Source organism: Gymnodraco acuticeps, unplaced genomic scaffold, assembly GCF_902827175.1.
Source record: "Gymnodraco acuticeps unplaced genomic scaffold, fGymAcu1.1, whole genome shotgun sequence".
Taxonomy (NCBI): Eukaryota; Metazoa; Chordata; class Actinopteri; order Perciformes; family Bathydraconidae; genus Gymnodraco; species Gymnodraco acuticeps.
The window spans coordinates 6,150,153-6,166,602 of NW_022990271.1; the positions used below are offsets into that span (position 1 = coordinate 6,150,153).

General features: G+C 40.2%; 1 protein-coding gene across 2 annotated transcripts; it reads left to right on the forward strand.

Moving 5' to 3' along the window:
* The first annotated feature begins 9,876 nt into the window (after positions 1 to 9,876).
* Positions 9,877 to 16,261, forward strand: paqr5b (progestin and adipoQ receptor family member Vb). Of its 2 annotated transcripts, XM_034221191.1 has the most exons (8): positions 9,881 to 10,154; positions 10,788 to 10,915; positions 12,247 to 12,452; positions 12,573 to 12,699; positions 13,528 to 13,572; positions 13,882 to 13,972; positions 14,742 to 14,886; positions 15,245 to 16,261. In XM_034221191.1, the coding sequence occupies exons 1-8, from the start codon at positions 10,101 to 10,103 to the stop codon at positions 15,523 to 15,525; spliced, it is 1,077 nt and encodes a 358-aa protein (XP_034077082.1). In that variant the 5' UTR covers positions 9,881 to 10,100; the 3' UTR covers positions 15,526 to 16,261. The 2 variants fall into 2 exon arrangements, with proteins under 2 accessions (XP_034077083.1, XP_034077082.1); XM_034221192.1 differs by lacking the exon at positions 13,528 to 13,572 and having other exon boundaries at positions 9,877 to 10,154.
* The last annotated feature ends 189 nt before the right edge of the window (positions 16,262 to 16,450 follow it).

Consider the following 16,450-nt stretch of genomic DNA (forward strand, 5'->3'; position numbering starts at 1 on the left):
CATAAAGAACATCTGAGTTAATGTGAGGTAGGGAAATACTCATTTGAGTATGTGCATATAAATATGTAATTTACAACAGCTATAAGATGCTTGAAAAGTGCTTGAATTTGATTTTGGAAAAGGTGTAAGAACCCTCTTATTGACCTTTGCCTGAAGGTGACGAACACGACTGTGTGCACACCTAGACCGGACTTAAAAGACGTTCCTCTGACCAATGCTGACCTCATTTTGTATGTTGATGGGTCTGCCTCTCGCGACCAAGGGGGCACTAATCGGGTGGGGTTTTTTTTTCTTTTCTTTTTTTTTTTTCTGTTGTTTCAGATTCTGCTGTACTCCGTTCCGGACCAATCCCATGTCTCAGCACAAGCAGCAGAGCTCATCGCACTAACTAAAGCCTGCACGTTTGCAGAAGGCAAAACCGTGACTATTTACACTGACTCACGCTATGTTTTTGGGGTAGTGCACGATTTTGTGGCTATTTGGAAGTGTAGACAATTTCTGCAAGCAGTACAGACCCAGTTTCCCTAAGAAATTGGGTCTGCTAATTTATCTGCTGATTCAGCCGCAAAGGAAGAGTCTGATTCCTCTCGCACCTCACGCACCTTACACTCATTTGTTAGAATCCCTGTCTCCTCCTTCACTGACAACATGTCGTCACTTCAGCAGCTAGCTACACCAGTTGAGAAGGCTCGGTGGAAGGCTGTTGGGGCTGTTTTTGACACATGGGTTGGACAATGTGTCAAAAGGGGGGATGTTAGAGGCTATACATCAGGAGTGGTTCACAAGGGGGGTGAAGGGGGGTAATTTGCATTAAGCAAAATTCATTTGAGCACCTAATGCTGGATTTCATTGAGTTTAGCCCATCAGAGAGCATCTTAAATTAGAACAACGGTTCACATTTGTGAACGGCACAATCAAAAACAAACTAGCAAAATGCTGTGCAGACACAGGTCTGTCATGGACACAAGCTCTGTCCATTATGCTGATGTACATGCGGATGTAGGAACGAACACGGAGCCAACTCAGCCATTTGAAATCCTTTTTGGGGCTCCTCCACAGATTGGACTCAAGGCTCCAGGATGTCCTCTTCCCTCCACAACTTTGTGTGAGGATGCTATGTTGCTATGTTGTATGTTAACCTGTCATCCACTTTAGCGACTGCCACTGGTCCACTTCACCATCTCCAACCCGGCGACTTCGTGCTGGTCAAGGATTTCCGGAGAAAGAGCTGGAAATCCAATCTACCTGCGTCTGGTCAACCAGACAGTGGTCAAGGTCGCCGAGAGAGAGCTACGTGGGTCCACGCCAGCCACTGCAAGGTCGTAGTCACAGGAAAGGAGAAACGGTAGAAGCAGAAGACAACAAGTGATGTGTCCTAGTCACCAACAAAAGTAGATGACAACAAGTGATGTGTCCTAATCACCAACAGAAGTAGATGACAACAAGTGATGTGTCCTAATCACCAACTTGCACCACACTTGCACTACATACACTAAAACACACTACACACAAGGTGTCACAAGCGAGTGCCAGCTGAGCGGTTCCATATGCTCTCTGGTTCCTCGTTTGTGTTACCGGTGTGCGGAGTCTGACTGTCCGTGTCACAAAATCGACCGAAGGAATACACACACACACACCCCATGAAGCATTCCCACCTCGTGATGACGGCTCGCCTGGGAAAACGACAACGCAACCGTGAGCAATACTACCGGAGAGCCTGGACAATCATAAAATGGTTCCTCTGCATATTTGCCATGATAGTTGTGTTAGGACTAGTCCTATATTTTATGTATCCATGGTCAGCACACAGCATGTCAGCCGAAATTGAGATATCTAAGAGGTACATGGGGAGAGCAGGGCGAACCACATGGGCAGAGGGGCTGGTCAAGACAGGGATTGGTAACATTACTCTAAGGGATGGGGAAGATCGCACAGTGCAGTTACGGTGTTTACAATATCTCGTATTGCATATTCAGTGTACCTGGAAGAATCCTTTCTAACGTAGTATTCCCTGATGTTAACCATATTTCCCTCCAACTGGCCTGGCCCAGTGATGTGGGGTTTAGCTCGCCACAAGATTACGGTTGGTTGTGCGGCGACAAGCTCTATCAAGTTCTGGCTCCCCTCTTGATAGGTACATGCACTCTAGTGGATTTGAATTCAGCAGTCACGGTCCTCACGTCCTTAATGTACACGACACATCATTACCCAGAGTTCCAACACCACGAACACCACAAGGTAAAAAGCCCATAACATAGATACCTTACACGTTCGGTTAGAGAACCTCACTTACGAGACAACGCAAGGATTCCAGGTCATGCCCCATTCATAATAGCCTCTAGGAACATGCTCATGCAGCAATTTGCTCTTGACCTGTGTCATATTATATGTCTGTTTGATTATCCCAATACTGAAGAAGTGCGTTTCCAGCATGGGATCTTTAGCTTTCGTTCAGTATACTGCTATCCCATTACAAGACAATCCTTTGCGCCACAGTGAGATGAACCAGCTCTTATCAGAAGAGTCTGATTCCGACACTACAATATAATCAATATAATCATGTGAATCGAGTGTACTCTCCTCTTATGCTTACATTATATTGGAGTCTGTCCTCCACACAAACAGCCAGTTTTCTATGATATATTTGTGATGTGTTTACTTAAACCAGTGATGGAGTGTATTCATTGATGTGTTATATCAGTCTATCCTGTCATTTGTTTTTATTGATCAAGTATGATCAAAAGTGGGGAATGTAGTGGAAATTTTATTATATCCTGATATGTTCAAAGTAACCAAATGCTTCTCATTTGGTTACTGTGCTGTTTTCCTCTATCTTCTCTACTTCAAGGCCACAGAGCTGTTTTGGCTACTGAGTTGACTCACACAAAGTCACACGAGAACTTCTACAGCTCAAGGCCAGGTGTCTAATAACAATGTGACCGTGTGAAGATTTATTCTCCTCCCCACCTTTTTACTCTCCCTTTATATTGCTTTGCTATTATATTGAACTGCGCACACTCGCGCAGACTATCCTATACTCTGTGAGACCTGTGTCTATATTTTATTGTATCTGATGTTTGTTTGAGGCCTCGAATAAACATCACCAGAAAGACAACTCTGTCTGATTCACCATTTATTTGTTTTCTGACTTGTACTCTACAGTATTGGGGTTTTTAGATTTCCATAACACCATTTACTCAAAAAGCATTTTAATGACCATACTATTCTACAATTTAGGATTTTCCAGAGAGGGCTATTTGTGAATATACAACCCACCGTAGCGTTTGCAGTCAACGGGAGCATATGCCCATATGCCGCAAATTGTTGTTTCTTACACGACCACAAGAGGTGCTAAACTTTAAAACGTGACTATAGGTCTTAATAAGCTGCTGAACAATCAACCTATTTGGTCGTTTTTTGGAAGAGGACAGGCTGAAAAAAGCAGTCTGAATTATTTATATTATAATAATTGATACGGTTACATGCATGCAAGAAGCATTGTCAAAGTTGTAGATGGTTAAAGGTGGAACCAATTAAAACAGCTGAATCTACAGAGTAACAGCTGTCAAATGTAGTGGAGTGTAAATTGGATATTCTCATTTAAAGTACAGGTTACTTTCCATCACTCTTTATATGTACATTAATAATTGCTGTTCGTTCTCAAATGTAATATTTGTGCTATAATCTTTTGGACAATCTTAAAGTCATCTGAGGTAAACAATGTGCTCCCTATATTAAAGAAAGCGGTGTTTGCATCGTCAGCAGCCACACAATGAATGTTTAATGTGAGAAGCTCCTCAGTACTTGTGCTGATGTTACACAAACATTCAGGACTCAGGAGGCTCAGTTTGGCTCCAATAGTACAGAGTGCTTTGGCCTGAAGCGAAATGTGTTACTTTTCTCATTAACAGTGGATAAACGAAGCACGCAGAGCGACAGGACCTTTCTGTCCCTGCATTGTGCTCTTTAATTCACTATCTGTGCAGCCCAAGGTCACAGCATGATAAATTAATTCATAGAAAAAGAAAATCAAAAGCAAGTCTTAAGAATCTATGTATGGTGAGTATCTAACTGTACGTTTTTGAGGACACTTAGATCTGCTAAAGACATTCAATTAAAGGTGGGGTATGTAATTCATTTCAGAAACACTTTTTGTTATATTCCATGGAATGCTCTTAACATCCCGATAGCAATGAATACATGAAATGCTTTGACAATAAATACATAAAAAAATTTCATCTCTGGAAGCCGTAGCGCTTTAAAAAGCACGACCAATCATCTGAGCCGGCCCGGCTAAAATAACCGGATGGTATACCTGCCTGTCAGCCTTTCATCTGTGCACAAACTTATCTCGTGCCCTCATTGGTCATGTGTACGTTTGTGTGTGTTGGAGGAGGGACTCTGTGAGGAAGTCTGAAGGAAGAGGCAGATTTTTTCCGGTTGTGTACTTTTAAATTCTAGCGCACTCGAGCTGGTTTCTCCAAAATTGCATACCTCACCTTTAAGTCTAAAAATAAACTACTAACAGACATTTCCTTCTCCGTGTACATCTTCAAGATTAAAGTGAGTGCCTGTGCAGGGCCACACCTGTGCGGCTTCTCTGTGAGAACACTGCCCCCCTGTGTCAGCAGGCACAGGAGCAACAAGGACTTGTGACTCAGATTGTATTCTCATTATTATGTTTCATAGATGGATGGCAAAGTAAAGGGAACAAAATGTGTCCCCTAAAAGTATTGGATTGTTCGTAATGATATTTCCTCATGCCTTTGTTGGAGTATCTGCATTTGTGTTCATAAACGTAATTTCCTTGAATTTTTGTTTATATGTATGTCTATTATAGACTTTAAACTGATAAATCAAGATGAAATAATGTATTAGCTTTTTTTGGATAATGTTTGGTCAATATGAATATTTTGCTGATACATTTATTTTTTTACTTGTTTCAAACATATTTCCTTTACTGTTGAGTATAGTGTGTTTAATCAGGTCATAACCCTGTAACCATTAAATTGGTCATTTTGGATTTCAGAAGACCAAGTTGATAAAGACACTGATATAAAACACACCGCTGTGAATTATTGCTCAACAGATGTATTCATGGACGGTAATTAGGTTAAATTAGGTATGTTATGGCTGAGTATTTCGATTTTATACATGATTATATTTCAAGGGGAATTATATTAATTTTACAAAATGTACTTTAAAGCTTTTATTTTTAAAGTATATTATAATTTTACATAAACTTCAATTCAGCTTAAAAATAAGATATGCTGTTTCATTGTAGATTTTTTTTATACAACAGTTTTACAAAATAAGAGGGAAACTAGGGCTGTGCGATTATGGCAAAAATCATAATCACGATTATTTGGGTCAATAATTGATATCACGATTATTTTGACGATTATTCATTGACCATTTATTGAACTTTAAAACAAATAATATTTTACCAATAAACAAGATCAACAAATATGTTGGAGCGCACTTCCAAAACCATACTAAACATATATTATTAATATGATAAATAAAAATAAATTAGACCAAAATAAATTAAATCAAACATGTTGCAGTGCACTGTCACAACCTACTGAAAACTCCTTAACATATAGCCAACATTTTGGTAAAACATATTCATATTCCACTCAGTTAAACGTTGAAGGCTGGCCAACCGTCATGGTCCAGAAGTAACAGGAAATAAATGTTGAACTACAATTTAAGACCAAATAAAAATGTTTAGGCCACCATGACAAATGCTGGTAGGGCTGCTCATGTCATCTCTTAAAGATTGTTTGCAAGAAACAACAGTCTGTTTACATGGTCTGGTTTCAGAGATGAGCGCAGGCAGGTGACGATATTGCCACCTGTACTGAAGACCCTCAGCCACGCCCCGACACATGGGGAGACGCCGGCCAATCACAAAGCTTTGATGCGTTCAAGTGCATTATTCTGGCACAGGAAGATTATGTTACAGGACATTAACGATACAACAGAATATTGTTGTTCTATTTTTAGACACATCTCGCGATCGACTGGTTGGGCACCCCTGGGCTAGACCATAGGTCCGTTGTGGTCGCAAAGTAGTCAGCTGAAGCCACATCTCTCTCAACTTCCCCACTGCACAGGGTCGGCGTCATGGGGGGTCATTCGCGGGCCATGCCCCCCCAAATGAGTCACTGTGCCCCCCCAACGCAGGGTGGGCAAGCCTTGTCACTTTGCCGATTTTTTCTTTTTTTTATCATATAGCTAGGCTAAGTGAAAACGTTTCCACTAAAGGTTTTTTGTGTGAAATACATCAGAAATAAATAATACAAATATAAAACACAGCCTGAGGTGTGCTCACTGCTGCTCTCTGATTGGTGTGTTGCTTGACCAATGACCCCCGACCTTTTTTTTTGTTATCATTACGTGGCTGAGTGTTTAGATGAAAGCCCAGTGGCGATCTGTTAATCTGTTACACTGATTATACAGTAAAGCCATCAAAAATAATATGATATACAGTACAGTACAAGTACATGGGTCTCTGTGTTTCATTCAAGCTCTGTGTGTGTGTGGCACGAGCGCATTTTGTGAGTGCGCGAGCGGTAACGTGGAATGTTGTGGTTAGCATCTGGTTAGCTAGCTATGCTAACGGATATAAAGGGCTGTTTCTACACCAAGGTGGAGGACAGTCCTCTCTTGTCAGACTGAGAGGATCTTATAACGTCAGCTCAGTGAGGTAAGGACTCTCTCAGTGTTTAGATAGTTCACTTTAGTGTAAGTTATCTCAGTGGGTCTCAAACGGTTTGGTGACCATTTATGTAAGTATTTTCGAGGAATACCTTTATATGATCATTATAGTTATTAAAGAGAGAATAAATGAAAAACGGGTATGAAATACTATAGGACAGTAACACAAGAATACAGTTTAAAAGGGGAATGATTAGTGAAATATCCATAAAGAAAAAGTAAATCTGTGTACAGTTCTGTTTCATATGGATGCTGAGAGATGTAGGCTATCCATAGATCTCTTCACTTTGCTCTCAAAGTGCACCAGATTGATGCATTTAACTTCAATATTTTAAAAATAATCTTCCCGGGGGAGCATGCCCCCAGACCCTCCTAGAGGAGGTTAGGTCCACCCCCACCTAAAACATGTTCACATGGATAGGATACTAAATACATTTGCACACTTTTTATATGATGGCCAGTCCATATCAAATCAGATCAAGTTTTATTTATATAGCCCCTTTTTCAACGATTTTTGGTCGAGCCAAAGTGCTGTATATACAGTATAATACAAAAATAACCTACAGTAAAGACACTTTAAAGCAAATACAACAGCACAGTTTGTGCAGAATATCAGTATGAGAAAACGACACCCTCTGTCCTTATATGTTTCTGTTTTGGTGGTCGTGCCACAACCGTGCATGTATGCACAAGTCATAGGTGCACTATACAATAGCACTACACCCCTGCAATGTGTGTGAAAGACAATAGACTTTACAGCATGTTTTTTTAAATTGAAGTTGGTGTTTGTGTGTTGGTTGTTGACGGCAGTGTGTGCCCCCCCTTGGTAAATGATTGCCCCCCCATTCAAGTTGTTCTAGAGCCGACCCTGCCACTGCATTTGTCACATAGCGCAGGCAGCGCAGACCTGCTGAAATAATACCGAGACGGCATCGCGTAACGCTTGTCCAACGTGTTGACAAGTTGCTTAAAGCCCTGGTTGCTAACAGTGCTAACTGGGCACATATCTTTAGCGATGTGGAATGTAATGGCAAAGTACTTGCAAATAGTGGAAATAGTTTTACCCTTCTTTTTAACGAGTTGCTGCTCTTGTTCTGACATCTTCACTCGCGCTGAACACTCACAACACATGTCACTCCCACGTGGCCGAGTGGGCTTTTAGGGAGGGGTGAAGCGCACCCAGCAAAATAATCGTATTTTGTCAATTATGCTGTTTTCATAATCGTCGCAAGCCATAATCGTAATCGCGATTAAAATACGATTAATTGCACAGCCCTAAGGGAAACTATAGACCTACTAAATATTATTACCTGCAAATAATACACACAAATAGCTTGGAGTTAAAGAAGTGAAAGTATGTTCTTTAAATATTAGTGCTGTTGACCTCCCAAGGTCACATTACTGTTGCTTTCGGTGAAATCGATCTCGAACCTCTGGGTGAGAAACGTGAAGCACATGCACAAGTGCCTTAAACCTGCATCATTTCTAAAGCCCAGAAGGGGATACAAAATCTGCTATACCTGTGAACTAGCTGTTCAAAATTAGCTAAACCAGCCATTGCAAACCAGAGCTGTTTGAATCAGTTGTGTGTGAGTAGCAAAATGTGCTATGTCATTGGGTGTAAATCACGCCCGACCTGCAGTCTCTTGAACAATGATACTGTTCCTCAGAGCATATTTCTAACCCCTCCCGACCACACCCATCAGTAATGCTGCAGTGTGTGGTCAGGTGGGTCAGTAGTGTAACAGTCCTGAAACAACCTGAGAGGGCAGTGAAGCTTCATCTTTCAACCCTGTGTTAACTGTTAACAGATTTGTTAAATGTAGTGTTGTGAGTAGGCCATAAATGGTCACACCAATTTAAAAAAAGCAACACTTTGAGATAACTATAAAACGAAAAAAGGTGAGGGTTGAGACTTTTTTCACCATATTCCTAGAAATTCTTGTCACTTGACCTTGTTTTCTATCCTCTTGGCTCCCCCAGTTCACAGCGCTCTGCACTTGACTGTGTTTACCCTGTGGCCACATAATGTCTTGCTGACTTACATATTAACTACCGACTCCAAACCAAGCCAAACAGGCTTTTTTCTTTCAGCTGTGAGCCTGTGATGCAGCTCTGAGTGCAGCTCTGCTCCTCTGAGAGAGCTGAATGAGATCCCATGGTGCTCTGCTGCACTAGAGTAATAGGTCATGGCACTGAGCTGTTGTGATTGAAACTAACAACAAAACAAGTTGGATTACTGGAATAGTTTTGGATTGAAGCACAGCTAAAGGTTTTGAGATGTCTTTGGTGTTACAAAATCAGAGTTTGAACTAAGGATTAGCAACATGCTTTTAGAAGAGTTTGAATGAACTGATGAGGGCTAAGCATTTCATTATAATTTAGGTTTTCTGTCAAACGAGATGAAGCATTAACTTCTCTTTTATCTTTAAACTTCAGCATGACGTTCAGTTATATAGAGAAATCAAAACAAAAGGGCATTTGTATCAAGTGATGTCACCAAAGTAAGACCAAACCTGAACATTTCCTTTTCCTTTTTTTATGACATGAAATCTCAAACAAATCACAAACAGCATTTCCTTTTTTTGACTTCCTAATTCTTCAGTGGCGGAGAGGCACATTTGTTTTCATTGCCTCAGAGTTTGAACAAGATAACCTGCCGGGGAGGTCTGCAGGGCGTGACGGCTGCTGTTGGCATGTGTGGGCAGACGTGACACAGCAGTTTAACCAAGTAGGTGCCTGAAAGGAAAGCTGTTGACTTATCATCCAGACCAATTCACACCCTTCAGTCACATTGTAAGGCTTTATCTGGACTGGCTGAAACTCAGACAGCACTTGTTAGGTTCAGCTCCTCGGCTGAGTTTCCGGCAGGAAAATGGTTGAAAATATCAGCGCCAGTTGCCAAACGTTAATGCAAAATCACAGCTCAGAAATCCTTTTTATCTATCCCGCCTAACTGGATTGCCTGTGATCTCTTTGTGTGAGGATCATGCAATAACATTATGGAGAGCTTTGTTTGAGAAACAACATTCCTACTGTAAATGGTAATCTCAAGATGTGATCTAGTACTTGACTTCTACTTATAGAATGGTCTTGTTTGTGTGTGTGTGTGTGTTTGTGTGCGTGTGCGTGTGTGTGTGTGCACGTGTGTGTGTGTGTATACATGCCTTTCTGTATGTGAGCCTACACCTGTGTGCACATACCCTTTACCTCCAGAGAGGCAGCAGGAGAGGGAGGAGTAGCACAGGTATACTGGATATTCTCACTGGGTTTGAAAAGGCAGGGCAGCATGGCAACACACACCTTTAAAGACAGAGACACGCACCTCCACTGGCCTCACTACTGCTCTCACTCTGACAGCAGCAACAGGAATAATCATGTTCAGCCTCATCAAATTACCGCGAGTCTTCACCATCAATCAAGTGCCCAAAGTAAGTTCATCTTCATTTTATCTTTACTGAACATTTATGACACTTTGGCTTACACACACTGTGACTCAGTTCAGGTTACGGTTGGTAGGTAGACTTAAATAAACTTAAGTCACAGAAAGAAAACTGTCATACCTTTATTTACAACTTGTTTTTATTTCTAAAATCGTATTGATTAGTTTTACCTTAATAAGGTAAATAAGTATTCTTAAATCAGCTTTTCTAGCTTTTTAAGCTCATGACCCCCGGTGAAACAAATCAATGTCTTCTCACCAAAGTTTAGAGAGTGATTTCTCCTTCACAGGTTGTTTGATTTGCAAGATATTTACGAACCATAAAAGGTTCAAGTTAATTGGTTATAGAAGAAATATATATAAATACATTTCCTTAAAAGAAAATGTATGTATATATATTTCTTCTATACCTTTAGTCACCTTATGACCCGTCATTTTTATCTTTGGGGGGATCCCATACCCCGCTCCCAAACTTGCAACACTTGGTCCACTGAGCATTACCTGATCTTGTGTATTTGCAATGTATTTGGAGATTTCTTCTGTGTCCAGAGCAGGAGAAATGTATGTTGTAACAAACTCGTCAAACTGGCTGCAGACTAAACTAAAGGTTTTCTCTCTAAAGGTTTTCCACGAGGATGGCATCATCTCTGGATACCGACACCCCCACAGCTCAGCCACTGACTGCATCCTGAGCCTCTTCCAGCTGACCAATGAGACGCTCAACATCTGGACCCACTTCCTACCCACCTGGTACAGATGACAATTGTTCTTTCCTTGCTGCTATGCATTGCAATTATAAATCTCATAAACGTATTTGCGAGACACACATGTGACACACCTGAGTGCATGTACAGTTTTTTTTCCTTTTCAGCTGTTGTGAAGTGGCTTAATTTATGTAAGAGGTTACCACTCATCATCAACCAAGAACAATCTTAATCCCAGAGAGAAGTGTTATCGCAAAAAGTCAACTCCCTACAGAAGAGTTAGTAAGTTAAAGTATCTATTGTGATTTTGAATTTCAGCTGGGAGAGTTTTCTTTGTCCTGCTTCGTGTTGAAAGGACTCTTGTTCAGCTTGTTTCAGAGAGTATTGCAGAATCTCATTGTGTGGTTTTATAGTTCAGTTCTGGCACATTACCATCTGAAGACTATCATTAATTTGTATAGCTTATACCCACAGTTACAGTATCTGTCTGCTCGGCATTCATAGTGTATGTCAGTGAATACATTCCGGCGAATATTTATTACATAAATGAACTCTTCAAGTAGTGAAATGGATGCCGGGAGAGCAGCAAGAATGAGGATCATTTTATTTATCTGTCGACTCCACATCTCAACACAGTTCAGCTCCATTAAAGCATTAAAGCAACACGTCAGCTACTCAGCTTCCTCCCTCAGCTTAGCATCTCCTCTCTTTTTGACAAGATTGAAAGTAAAATACATGATTTAACTCAGGCAATTATTTCATCGTGCATGTCTGTGTGTTTATGTAGAGTAGGTCTCCTGATGTACTACTGAGGTTACTGCTCCCATGAGCCCTGCTGAACTTCCTCCTGCTGAGATTAGTTGCTTTGACTGTATGGTTGACGGAGAAAGTGTGTGAATGTGTGTGCGTGTGTCAGTGTGTATGGTGTGTAGGGTTGTTGAGCATATGCTGAGGTCACATGGGTGTTTGTTTGTGTCTTGGGGCTCGGTGTACCTACAGGCAAGCCACTAATGAGCAGATCTGAGCTCGAGGCTTTCCTATGAGTTGTCTCAATTAGTTAACTGCTCAGTGACGGGGAAACGCACAAATAATGTTGATTTGTTAATGAGACGTGTGGAAATAGACACACAAGGCAAACTATAGCCCCTGATAACATTCACTTGGTGTGGTTTGTGTGTTTTCTTTTTTATATCAGTCATGTTTAGATATTCATTCGCTTGTCCTTTTTGTATTGCTGCCAAATGCTTGACGTTGGATATGATGATAAGGTTTCCAAACGTGATTTTAAATGACAGAATTGCGATAAAGACACACACATAAACTCAGAAATGCACCATCCAATATAATCATCTTGGTGTTATTTGTTTCTCCCCGCAGGTATTTCCTATGGAAGACAGGGACTGTGGTGCTGATGCTGACAGCGTGGCAGGACTTCTTCACCTGGCCTCTGGTCATCTTCCTGCTCTCCTGTTGCATTTACCCGCTGGCGTCCAGCTGTGCTCACACCTTCAGCAGCATGTCGGAGCGGGCACGCCACATCTGCTTCTTCTTCGATTATGGCGCCCTTAGTTTCTACAGCCTGGGTAGGTCCACACACACAATGTTGTTACCTTGATTCAAACTGGTGGGAATAATTGCATTCAGTTTTGCTTAACAGCACAATGTAAGTTTACAATTGCTTACTGTCGTGTGTCCTGCTGCAGGGTCTGCAATCAGCTACTCAGCTTATGTTTTCCCGGACGAGTGGGTGAACAGCCTCTTCCACCAATGCTACGTCCCCATGGCTGTGCTCAACACTGTGGTGTGCACCGGCCTGGCCTGCTACTCCAGGTATGTTGAGATCAGTAACTTTACACAGAGAATAATCAATCTAAATGTTTTCTATCAGAACAAAAGTTTTACATGATAATGAGCCTGCATTTTCCTGACAAAAAGCTAACATCAGTTATTCCCAATTTTAAATCACAGAGTTTAGCGTTTGTTTGTCTGAATGGTAAATTACTGAAGGCTTGTAAAGGAAGGGGTGAGTGGGGGTATTCAATTGTTTACAATCTGTAAATGCAACGCTACATCCTGCCAAATCCTGCCAAATCCTGTACACTGTCCCTTTAATTAAAAGTAGCAATAGTACAGTGTAGACATACTTAATTTTGATCTTGCATTAATAATCTGAATATGCAAAGTAATGTGTACCTAAAAGTATCAAATAAATGCAGTGGAGTAAAAATAAACCACTTTTACAATGAGTGGAGAAGATATACAAGTAATCAGAAAATCTAAAGTTGGATATTGTACCAATTTTTTTACTTAAGTATTTTGCTCTTCACCACTGTCCTATTGTATGGCATATTTTGTAACTGGTTTCAGATGTTTGTGAATTTCCGTGTGAGATAAATCCCACCATATCTCGGTTGGCAAAAAAAAGCAAGACTGGGTGAATAGTTTTCATCAAGATCAAGAATTATTTTATTATACAATGAAACTGGGAAATCAAAACTTTGTGGGACCTTTCTCACCCATTCAGTAATACAACACTGTTTCCCCTCTATACTCAACAACCATTGTCACATTCTCCGCACTGTTATCTCTTCTCTGAATTATTGTTTTCTCAGTATAACTAATTTATTGTTCTTTCACTCATCTCTCCCCGCTGCTAAGACTTGGCTTACCATTTCTGCAATATAATCATGACATCGTAAAAAGGTAAAGACAATGCATTTGGCAAGAATTCTGCTCATCCTATAGTTTCACTATTCCATCTTAATGTATTGAGCATGTTGATTTAACACGTGTGAGTATTGACATGTCTTGAGATGAACTTCATCGCAGAGACATTGTTGAGTTTCACGAGTTACTCTCTGTTACAAAGGGTGTAACCCTATCGTGACTATAGAGACAAACCCTAAACTGATTCCCAATTGTATTTTAGTTCCAGTTGGGCCGATTAGCAGAACACGTTTAGCGGGTTGCACTGACTGTGTAATTAAGAACAAATTATTCAATTTTTTTCAGATTTCATGTGAGTCCAAAGCTCAGCAAATACCTCCGTGTTGTTGCCTTTGCCTACCCCTACCTGTTTGACAACATTCCTCTGTTCTATAGGGTACGTGCACATTTCTTTACCTCACACATGTGTCTTTACAAAAGTCAAACCTGAAAGGATTTATGTCTCTAAAGTGTCAGAGATAAAACTCATATTTAACAAAGTGGTTAATCTTTAACTGGAATGACATTTTCGCTAAACATTAAGGAGCTACATTTTTTTCATTCAGGGTAGATCATTGACTCTAGTGCTCAATGCTTACACTTTCATATAAATGATAGTGTGTTAATGCCCATGGCAATGGTTATTTCTGATACATTCATATAATCTGATATAATTTAATCACTGTATGAGCAGCAGGTTTGCATTTTTTAAATGCACATTGGAAATTAACATGTTATGATATGATATTAATCCAGTCTTACAGTGAACAAGTTAACATTCTGTTTTTCAGCATTGAGACAGGAGGCACAGTTTTATTGTTAAAGATTCATTTATTGTCGTAGTACAACACAGGGTTTAGAGTTGTTTAACGTTTCCAGTAAGGACTCAGGATGCTTGCTATTGCTCCTTGGAAAACGCTAACACGAACTTAGATAGAGAGTTTTGCCTTCTTAAGTGTCTACATACCTTTCATACATTTCCTATTTATTCTGATCAGCCTGAGGTTTGCTTGTGAGGAAGTGTGGTACTCAAGTGCTACATTTCAATCAGTTTCATGGGAGAGAGAACTAGCAGCTACTTTTAAAGGAGTTTATGCCTCATGGTGAAGAAAATAGTAATAATGGATGTAACACTTTAATTTGTTCTGTGTGTTTTTTATTTACAGGTTTTTCTGTGTGTAGGAGAGGGCTGTGCAGACAATGACACAAACATCCTCCACTGCAAACACATCACCTTGGCTTTCCTCACAGGCTTTCTGTTTGCCACACATTTACCTGAGCGCCTGGCACCTGGCAGCTTCGACTACATAGGTACAAGGAGCAGCTATTGATGTCGCCTTGGTTTCTTTTCCCAGTGTGACAAACACCTACAAAGAATTACCACATATGTCTGCTATTCCCCTCAGCACTAAAATGAGATCCTCATTATTTGCAATAAGTTCTCAAAACCAATTAGCAAAAATGTGAAGAAACCTTGAACAGTAAATTGATTATATCAATACGTTTATATAAATTATTATGTTCTAAACCTGCAGCATTATTAAACAAAATAGAAAATGATACGGAAGGTTAATTTCCTAAACTTGAGGGCTTGAATGTACTGCTACTGTTTTTCACTTTGACATGTCAGTGTGCAGCTTTAAAGACAACTCGACTGCTCCCTCTGCAGGTCACAGCCATCAACTCTTCCATGTGTGCGGTATCCTCGGCACACACTTCCAGATGAAGGCCATTGAACAGGACATGATGACACGGCGCCCCTGGCTCCTTGAAAACTCCATACCCATCACCTTTTCCAACTCAGTGGGTGCAGGGCTGCTCTGTGTGGTGGTGAATCTGACTATCATCCTCCTCTTCAGTCTACCTCTCCTCTCTGCTCCAGTCTGTAAAGAAAGGCAACATTATAGTGGTCTAAAGAAAGTATCAGCTAAGAGTTGCCCCTGCTGCTGAACCTCTGGCTCCATAAGCAACGGCTAAGGATTCCCGGCACTTCACAACACATGCAGACATGTCAAAAAGAGTGCAATAGGGGGACATAAAACATTTTAAAGAAGACTCCTGAGCAAAGAGGAGCTGATCTGCATTAAAGTTATGGTGATGTTTGGTCTACAGACATCACTGGGATGATTGCTGTTACATGAGTCAGTAAACTTAAAATGATAACTTGCACAAACTGGAAATTATCTGTTTAAAAAAATACAAATGTAGGATGTAAATTACACTATGAGGCACTGCTATATATGTGTATAAGCTATTTGTTGCTCAATACTCTGATTTCCACTCACGTGGAGTATGAAGTGATGGCCAGCATCAAGGAACAACATCTATGTAAAATTAAAAATGCTAACATCACTGTCAATTTTAAATTGTAGTGCTGCATTTAAAGTGCTTGTGAGTGCATGTATTTGATAATATGCACATCATTCGCATGAAACGTATTGACAAGGGAAGAGAATTTATGAGATGCCTTCAAAGAAGCAGCTTAATGAAGTTAGATTTAAATTACTGTTAATGTATTATATGTAACACAGAGTAAATACAGAGTAGTTTATTTCCCTCGATGGCTGTTTCTGTCCCTGTAGAATTTTTAAACGTGCCACATTGTGCCTTAATGATGCAAAACTGAAAAGTATTTATGTGCAATATTATTTATTATTGTTTTTCAAATAAACATTTTACCAAAAATGCCTTTATTTTTTATTTTTTAAAGAAAGAGTCAACACTGTCATGAAAAACAATCTTTAAACTATCTTTACATCTCCCTCATGCATTTAATCTTCTGTGATGTTCTTTGTTTTTTTAGATTGACATTTCTGTTGCATATATACATATTAGGCGTTAAAATTATATGTGTTCAATATGTTCAACTGAAATA

Excerpts from the sequence above, each read along its gene's own strand:
- paqr5b (XM_034221191.1), top strand. The coding sequence starts at position 10,101 with ATGTTCAGCCTCATCAAATTACCGCGAGTCTTCACCATCAATCAAGTG. Across the intron at positions 10,155-10,787 it reads CCATCAATCAAGTGCCCAAA|GTTTTCCACGAGGATGGCAT; the intron begins GTAAGTTCATCT and ends TTCTCTCTAAAG. Across the intron at positions 12,700-13,527 it reads GGCCTGGCCTGCTACTCCAG|ACTTGGCTTACCATTTCTGC; the intron begins GTATGTTGAGAT and ends CCCGCTGCTAAG.